This window comes from Stegodyphus dumicola, chromosome X2, assembly GCF_044657685.1.
Source record: "Stegodyphus dumicola isolate Sdum_Otavi_A_Nest chromosome X2, ASM4465768v1".
NCBI classification, from domain to species: Eukaryota; Metazoa; Arthropoda; class Arachnida; order Araneae; family Eresidae; genus Stegodyphus; species Stegodyphus dumicola.
In genome coordinates this window covers 158,214,915-158,224,419 of record NC_140781.1, presented here as the reverse complement: position 1 = coordinate 158,224,419, position 9,505 = coordinate 158,214,915, and the positions used below count along the sequence as shown (strand labels likewise).

At 36.2% G+C, this 9,505-nt stretch overlaps 1 protein-coding gene across 1 annotated transcript; it reads left to right on the top strand.

Annotated features, from left to right (window-relative positions):
- The first annotated feature begins 5,436 nt into the window (after positions 1 to 5,436).
- LOC146992956 (protein GVQW3-like) lies at positions 5,437 to 5,859 on the top strand. Its single transcript, XM_085808829.1, has one exon. It carries the CDS (start codon positions 5,437 to 5,439, stop codon positions 5,857 to 5,859), a length of 423 nt encoding a protein of 140 aa, XP_085664955.1.
- Positions 5,860 to 9,505: the final 3,646 nt, after the last annotated feature.

Genomic DNA, 9,505 nt, shown 5'->3' with positions numbered 1-9,505 from the left:
CGTCTTTTGTATGCGTATGTTTAGAAACTTGTTTTTCCGTTCCGCAAGTAAAGCAGTCCCCCAGGGGTGTAATTACTCTTATGAGACAAATCTGAACTACTGCAGTTCTTCAAAACTGCGAAACTGAATGTACCTACGATGACTTTACTGAATGATCAAAGCCATCCGTTATTGTGAACCATTTTAAACTTTCCTTTAGAAATACAGAAGGTTACACGTACAGGTTTTTTACACATCTACAGCTATTCTTTTTTAATCACTGTCATTTAATATACATGTAAAATCAATCAATATTTAGTCAAATGTTCATGGTTAAAGTTGCTATGTGTATTTCTTTAATTTAAGCTATGGCAGTTAAAAACACGGCGATCATCTGCATATGTGAAAACAAAGTTATGGTAAAATACTTGATTAAAATACAAGCGATTAAATTTAAAAAGTCGTGTTTTGTCTAAAATAATGATGTCTTGCAAAATCTTTTCCATAATAATATGTGACGAGTTTCTCTAGAGGGACAAGCTTTTTTTACTGCTTAGACCTATGAATCTTGGGCATGAGGCTTAGATTTTATGATCAATTCTCGCTGACTAAAGAATGTAGTACTTTGATAAAGAAATTAAAATAAGGTTAGCTTTTATTATTTCGGTAATTCTAAATATTTTTTAAATTGGACTAATCCAAGTTTTATGCAAAATGATCTAATGAGTCGAAAAGGTTCTTCAGATTGCTGACGAAGTTATCAAAAAGGAAACTGTATTTGATATGTTAATCAAGTTAAAATATCATTGCAGCTGTCTAGACAACATTCAGTCTAAGACTGATACTATTTTAGAGGAAATTTATATGCATTTTAAATAATAAATAATACAGATCATTCTTGTTTATTATCTTTATTGTGTGTCATTTGCCAACGACAACTTCCCCATTCGCCAACAATATATATCCCAAAACAATAAACTAAACTAAACTAACATTAAAAAAAAAAAAAAAAAAAAAAAAAAAAAAAAAAAAAAAAAAAAAAAAAATTGTGCTTTTTCTTATTAGTATTTCGTTTTTATTATTTAATTACTGCTATTTTTTTAATTCAAATTTGTAACTCCTAGAAAAGTTGCGGGTTACATTTCGGAAACTCAGATGTTTCGCTGTATAGTATTTTAATAATTTATGTAACAAAATATGGAAATTTTAACTCAACTCTTCGTTGCTGCTTGTAGTTTCAATGAACAAAGTAATATATATGATGTAAAGCATGAGCACACAAGAAAATCAAAATTATTAACATTTTTTCTAATAAAAATCACATTCATATCAATGTACATTAAAAGCATTGGATAATTTAAAATGCATTAGAACAAAACTTCAGCAAACCAGTATAAGCGACGAGTATTGTTCCAAAAAGAATAATTAATTCGCTATTATTATATTTACTATTAAATTAGTTTGTGTTTTATAAACCCCTATCAAGAATACGCTTATTATAACTTATTAAAATAGACTATTGATTTTCTAATTTTTATCTGACTTATTGCTTAAGTAATGTTATTCTTTATATGTAATTGCATGTAATTCAGGTTAACTGGATGCAGTACTATTCGGTTCGCGCGAATTAATTAAAAGTTTTTAACTTGCCGGTTTTATGCATCTACATAATCATAAGTAAATTTATTTAAATAATGCAAATATTTTGAAATGCTATTTTTTAATTGAATCACAAGCATTTTGCATATTTCTGAGCATTTAGTTTGAAATCTAAAGTATATTTTATGAAAATGTTATCTGTTTAAAGATAGTATTGGAAAATTTTTACATGCTGCTTTTTTATTTAGTGAAGAATGTTCGCGTCAGTTTGTCTTATGTCTAAACACTTTCTTGGCGATAAAACGTAGAGGTCTAAAACGAAGAAGAGCAACCCTCTTAAACTCCTACTGAGAGTTATCATTTAGAGATCTCCAGGGTTCCAGAAATAAGGGGGGCGGCGGTCATAGCGCTTTCGAGGTCCTCACCACTGACCGCCAAGAACCGTCAGTAACGCTTTCGAACACTTTTCCGCTGACCGCCTAGAAGCGTCGGAAACGCTTTCGAGGTAGGCCTTCTTGACCGCCTAAACCCGGTCATAACGCTCAGAGGGCTAGACTACTAGAAAGACTGCTACCAGTAGAATTGTTTTGTCAAGTACAAAAGATGTTCCACATAATGAAATATCAAGTCACTGTAAACATGATAAAGAAAATGACAGAGGTAAATTAAAATGAAAAGGTGTTCATAAAGAGGCTAAAAGCTTGAAATAAAATATTGATGGAAAGCACGCAAATAGTATATCAAAGCATAGTGCTACTTTGCGTGATCGTAGCATAGAAAAAATTTCAAGTCATAAAAGGGGAAAAGGTTATGTGGGATTAAAAAAACCATGAAAAATCACCAAAATCTCATAGAAGGGCTCATTCTCGTCTAAGAAATGAACTTTCTCATCATACAAGCATAAGAATTCGCTCTCCTGTCCATCGATCAGAATTGAGAATACTGCCATTACCACGTTGTAAAGAATGTTACTAGGGTTCTCCCCCAAGATCCCATTCTCGTAGTAGTCCGTCATCCAGAGCTACATATCCTAGACATACTGAAAAACCACAAATGAGGAGTCCGATCAGATTGTAATCCCATGCCACGTAGATCTCCTGAACACTGTCTCAGATTTGCGGACTTCAGGTAGATCACCTGATTATTATGTACCAGATTCCAGGGGCTTATGTAGGTCATCTGAATGATATATATCAGACCCCAGGACCTCGCATAGAAGATTTGTGAGTCGTGCAGTTTCACCTAGAAGATATCCGAATGATCGAACTACTATCCGTCGACAGAGTGGGAGTAGAGCACAAGGCCCTGAAAGGATCACGTAGTTTTAAATCTTATAGGGGTAGAAGATGGTCTCGAGATAATATGAGACCTAGAAATGCTTCAAGAGGAAATTCCCATTGAAAATCTTGGTCAAGTGGCACTGCTGATCAAGATAAAAAACATAGGAGAAATGAAATAGATAAATTCAAGGCTAATTTGTCTTAAGGGCAAAAAATACAGCATGATGATTCATCAAATGATCAAATTGTTGATCTTGAAGAAAAAGAGGAGGAAAAAAAATAAAAATTGTTATTCAGAGACTCAGACCACAAACACAAGAATTACTAAAGAAGTCGCCTCAGGGAGGAAATGGTATGTCATCTCCAGCTCCTTTCAACAGCGGAACAGATACATCTGATTTCAGTACTATAGGAGATCAGGCGGCAGCCTATTTTCGACAAATGTTTTCAGCAATTTTATGCTACTCCTCAGAAGCTCTAATATAGCACTAAACAATGAATAATTGTGTTTATCATTAAAAATAAAGGAGGCAATGCTTATTGCTATTACAATTTATTTCCGCAGAAAGCCCTTTGATATAATTTCAGGTTTTGCTCACCGAATTCTAATTTAGCAATGCCCAGCGAGGGAAATGATATTCCGAAAAAATAAGGTCGTCTTTGGAAGAAAAAGACCTATATAAACATTTTGTTAGCATGATATTGCACTGCGATGTTGTTTACAGCTTAGTTTACGGTATTAAACAAACAGAAACAAAAACAATTTTTTAATTGTTGTTTTCTTTCTAAGTATTTAACCTGTATATTTAAAACGTGCGTATTTTTACCAGGAAATAGTTTTGCATAACTTGTTTTTTTTTTTTTTTTTTTTTTTTCATTTGGTTTTATTCTAAGACGGCCATTATTTTTAATTAAGGGATAGTTACTCTAAATTGCAAATATAAAATTACATCACAAAAACTATCTTTGGCAACATTTATAATTTGATTACTAATATGTTTTACTTATGCTGCAATCAAAGTTTTAAGTAAATTGTTAACACTGTTTATTTCCTTAACTAATGTTCTTTCCTTAGTTAATGTTCTTTCCTTAGTTAATGTTCCTTGCTTATTGTTCTTTCCTTAACAATTTGAAATTTAAAAGTTGCCAGTTCAATTTGATGAACTGTAAAACTTTGCACATGTGCGAGGTCTAGGATCTATAAAATTCTTAAATATTTTATGGTTTGGTGCTTGTAATATCCATTGGACAAATACCCTTTTCAATCTCATTTTCAATGGCAGAGACCTCAGTGAAAAATAACAATGCGGAGCGCCTAAATAACGAAACCTAATAATGGAATTTAACTATCTTTAATCTATTTAAAAATCTGGTGCAGATATCGCAGTTATTTTCTATTTTTTTAAATATCTACATTCATCAAAATTCAAGTCTGTCGGAAAATTTTCAAAAAGCCGAATGCAAGCAATCGAATATCTTTCAGGGGTCAGTCTTAACGAAATTACTCCAGAAGCATTCAAAGTACTTCAAATAATTGTTAAATATTATTATAATAACCAATTATTGGTGTATTATTGTCGAGGCCACTCCACACTTTTATTATTCATGCTATAAAATTGTAAATGAATTTTATAAGGAGAATTTTTATTACCTTGTTTCCATTAAACTGCATGATAAATTATTTTTCTCCCTTCAGTTCATTAAAATTTTATCCATTTTAAATAAAAACTTTCTGATTTTATAAAAACTTTATTTATTTTTATTTCTTTTTTACTGTAAACTTTGAACATATCGTTCAGAGATAAAAGACAGTTTACTTCCGGAAACAGGCAATATTTTCATTTCAACTGCTTCTCCGGTTTATATCAAAAACCGGCACTGACGATACAGATATCTGAATCTGTTGCTTATTTGCTTATTTAAAATTCAGTAATAAACTTCCAAAAATATCGAACCAACTACGCACAGAAATGATTATTCGTGGTTTTTGTATACTGCAGAACGAATCCTGTCTAAATGCAGTAGCAATATCTGTTGATCGTCTAATATCAAAATCTTGCTTTTCTGGACGAGTCGGTGATGAAGAAGAAGTAACTAAAATTAATCGATCTTGGTTATTATATTCATTAAAAATAATGCAACGTACTGCTTTTGTTACTTGCTATTTATTATATCAAATTCCGCTACACAATCATCTTTCGACATCTGGTTTGAATAAATGGATGTCAAAAGATAGACTGATTAGTCATGAAAGAAGTTCAAATCATCGAAAATCATTTACAACTTTGAAAGAAACAGAAAGATTAACTAATAAAACGGGAATTGATGAATCATTAGAAGCAAATGTACAGTTCAAAAAAGAACGATGGCGAAATATATTCCAACGAATATTAGCTTGTATGAAGTATCTGATTATACGAAGGTTGATCCAAAAAAGGTTTACAAGCAGAAGCATTTGAAACGTAATAATTGTGGAGCGAATATTTTCACCCAGAGTAGTTAACAGATGGCGCTAGTTGTCCTACAGCGGTTCTACGAGTAAGTAGCGTCAGTACGCAGACACTTAAGAGCGACAGTAATGGCACGACGTCTAGAAAAGTGGTCTCGCATAGAGGTGCGAGCCGTAATTCGATTCTTACGGGCCAAGAATGTGGCCGCATCCGAAATTCACAGACAAGTCGTTGAGGTATACGGGGACAAAGCAATGAGTAGACAACAGGTAGCGAAATGGTGTCGTTCTTATCAAGCGGGCAGGGAGCATGTGGAAAACCGCGATATGGAAGCGAGCCGCCTTCCAAGTTCTTCAAGGACGGATATCAACACGGCACGTGTTGAAGAAATCATCCAAAGGGATCGACGAGTAACCGTGCGTGAGATTGCCTCAGAGTTGGACCTGAGTTATGGTAACGTTCAGCGTATCGTAAGCGATGTGTTGCAATATTCCAAAGTTTGTGCCCGCTGGGTTCCACGTGCGTTGTCCGCGGAGCATAAGGCCATTTGAATGATGTGCAGCCTCACATTTCTTCAGCGATACCATTCAGACGGCCAACACTTCATTGATCGCATCGTTACCGGTGATGAAACATGGCTTCATCACTTCACCCCCACATCCAAAAGAGCCACGATGGAGTGGAAACACGCTGGATCACCGACGAGGGAGAAGTTTAAGGTCACACCCTCTGCCGGTAAAGTGATGGCAACCGTTTTCTGGGATACGACTGGTGTTATCGTAATCGAGTATTTCGAATGTGGCCATACCATTAAGGCCGATCGTTATTGTGCCACCTTAACGAAATTGCGTAAAGCCATCCGACGCAAACGGCCTGGATTACTGAGGAAAGGCGTTATTCTTCTGCATGACAATGCCAGGCCCCACACAGCTCGCCAGACTCAGAAATTGCTGCAAAGGTTCAAGTGGGAGGTCTGGAATCATCCCCCATGCAACCCCGATTTGGCTCCAAGTGACTATTTCATTTTTCCGGAGTTGAAGCGATACTTATCCGGAACACGGTTCACCTCAGACGATGAAGTGAAAATAGCTGCCAAGAAATGGCTCAATGAGCAAGGCCCTGATTACTACCAAGACGGGATAAAGAAGTTGGTCAAACGTTCTGACAAATGCCTAAACACGTTTGGCGACTATGTGGAAAAGTGAAGGCCAGATGTGTCTCTTGATTCCCATTTGTATTTTGTTTCTATTGTTAATAAATACTTTTTCATTTGCCTTGTAAACTTTTTTTTGATCACCCCTTGTATAAATTTTTCGTCTACGTGGTCATGTTGAAAATTTGGCGCTTCAAGATGGTACAAATGTCGGAAATTTATTATCTCTGCTTAAACTTGTAGCTCAATTTGATCAACTGCTAGCGAATCATCTTAAAAATGTCACGAAAGCGCCGTGAACTGTCTCATACCTATCACTGCAAACTCAAAATGAATGTATTCATTTTCTGGCATCCACAATTCGAAATAAACTGGCAAGTGACATCAAAAGAAATAAGCACATTATGGACTTTTATTTGATTTGACTCCTGATATGACTAGTCAAGAACAAATGTCGCAAGTCTTTAGGTATGTAGATATTGATTTTACCAACAGAAAAGTTTATATCAAAGAATTTTGGGGGCGGGATTTATTGAAATACATACCAAAGATGCAGCCTCCATTGAAAATACAATTTTAGGTTTTGGAATCCAATAGTTATCATATGCTTCGGAATAATTGGAGACAATTAATCTCTTCTTCTTCAACATTACGATTGGAACTAAAATAGGCTTTAAAAAATGTTAAACCTGAATGGCGTGAACGTGAACGTTAAACGTGAAAGGTGGAGCACCAGAACACAAGCGGTCAGCCTGTAAGATATATTTTAATTTAGTGAACCTTTCCTGTCTTATCTCGCTTCAACTTAGAACTCCCTACCAGAATGAGTTTTTAGAATCGCGTTGGATGCAAATGAGGAAGAGAATAGTATTTAAGTCAAGTTCAATTGACTCCGACAGAGAGAGTGTGTATTCCTGAGTAGCGCACGTTTGCCTTTGGGCTACGTCTCTCTAAGCTGTTGTTACGCTTGGCCGTATTACGTGCTTTCGATAGTTCGTCAGCTAGTTTAAGATTACGAGTCAACTAGTTTAGAATTGAGATAACTTCGGCTAAATCTCTCAGTTAGTTGTTAGTTAGGTCTTATTTGTTACTTTTAAGCCCAAGAGGAGGCTTAGCTGTACGCCCGAAAAAAGGTGTCAACTGTTAATCTCATTTTGAGTGAATAAAGAGTAATTGACCTGTAAGGTTTATCTTAATTTTTCTAACAGTTAATTTTAGTTAAAAGTTACTTTCCTATCTTCCTTAATTTCAGCTTACAACTTCCGACCAGAATGTGTTTTTAGAATCGCGTTTGAATGCAAATGAAAAGAAGTATTTAACTGTGAAGTTCTACTTTCTTTCTTTTCTTTCCACCGACAGCGAGGCACCCGGTCCACTGGGTAGTTATAATATCGGCCAGGTAGCCCGCTGACGGAAATAACTTGATCAACATAACACACTTATATATACATATTGTGCTCAAGACGAGTGCTGGAGGCAGTGCAAACAAATGCCGGACGAAACGATAGTGCAGTGATGGAAGAAGGGTGCATTGCGGCTGAGAAGAACAATTTCAGTTACATATTTACAGAGTCATGGATAGGTGGTTACAAAAGACATCCACAACGTCAACAATAAATGAGTACAGTGCAATATATGAGCAATTAACAAATTAATTAACAAAGTGACTGATAAAACAGTAAAAGTAATATCTAAAATAGGGCTAAATACTAAATAGCAATAATAAAAATAATAAGAAGTAAAATACTAAAAAGCGAAATAATACATAAAATAAAAAAAGCCAAAACAGTGAAAACAATACATAAAATAAGGCAAAATACATAATTCAAGGTTCATAATTCAGGGTTTATAGTTCAAGGAGATAAGTATATACAGGGAATAAGAAGCTTACTTAAGATAAAATTAGTTCATTACAGGTACAGAGCATACAGGGGCTGTGCTGGTAACGAGGATGGCAGCTGAGAATTACTCCAGCCTGTCTGAGATTTTGCGTGCAAATGCATATGCGTTTTAATGCATTGCGATTTTTCGAAGTAGCTTCGGCCCATGCATGGATGTGTTTTGTTACTGGTTGCCTAAGATGATATTTGGCGGTCTCTCTACAAGCGAACAGATAGTGGTCCGGATCTCCTACCATCCCGCATGAACAATGGTCGTTTTCGCGTCGTCTGAAGCGATGCAGGTAAGTCATGAAGGGACCATGTCCTGTTAGAAACGGAGTGAAGTGAGACAAGCCACTTTTTAGAAGCCGGAAGACTTTTGGAAAAAATCTGTGAACTCTTCTGCTGGTGGTCTCTGTCTCCCACAGATGTTGCCAACGTTTGAGTAATTCTCTCTCAAGCTCAGCTTTTAAAAACGAGCCCGAGAGAGGCACGTCAAGTGTACAAACGTAGGAGTCAGTTGCTGCTCTTTTGGCTATTGCATCTGCAATTTCATTACCCAGTATTCCGGTGTGGGTAGGTAACCACTGGAGTTCAGGCCTATAGTATTTTGGTGTTCTCAGTATGAGTTTTTGTATGGCCCCGACGAGTGGATTTTTACTACATGTGCCTTGGATTGCCTGGAGGCTAGAGGCTGAGTCTGAATATACACTGGAATAGTTATTTTCCAGTGCCTAGACAAGCGCAGCTTTTAATACAATGAGTTCAGCCTGAAAAACTGAGTTGTGGTGCTTAAGCTTTCTTTCCCAGGTCTTTAAGATCTGGTTCTCATGTAGAACACAGTTCCGCTACCGATGCCACATTCTCCTTTGGAACCATCGGTGTAGATTGCAGTGGCTTTGAACCACGTTGGTGACCTGCAGTTAATCGAGATGTTGAATTCGGCCGGGTGGCAACGTGGCTCGGAAATGCTTTGCTCATAGTCAGTATAAACATAAGTCCTGTCCCATAAACTTATTGTCTCTTTGAGTCGGAGCACTCGCACTATTGCACTCTCGCGCTGAGCAGAGAGATGCAGAGGCGGCAGTCCTGAAATCACATTAAAGCATTAGTGGGCGAGGTTTTATATCCTCGGGTAATGCTTAGGAGGAATGATCTTTGTGC

Excerpts from the sequence above, each read along its gene's own strand:
- LOC146992956 (XM_085808829.1), top strand. The coding sequence starts at position 5,437 with ATGGCACGACGTCTAGAAAAGTGGTCTCGCATAGAGGTGCGAGCCGTA.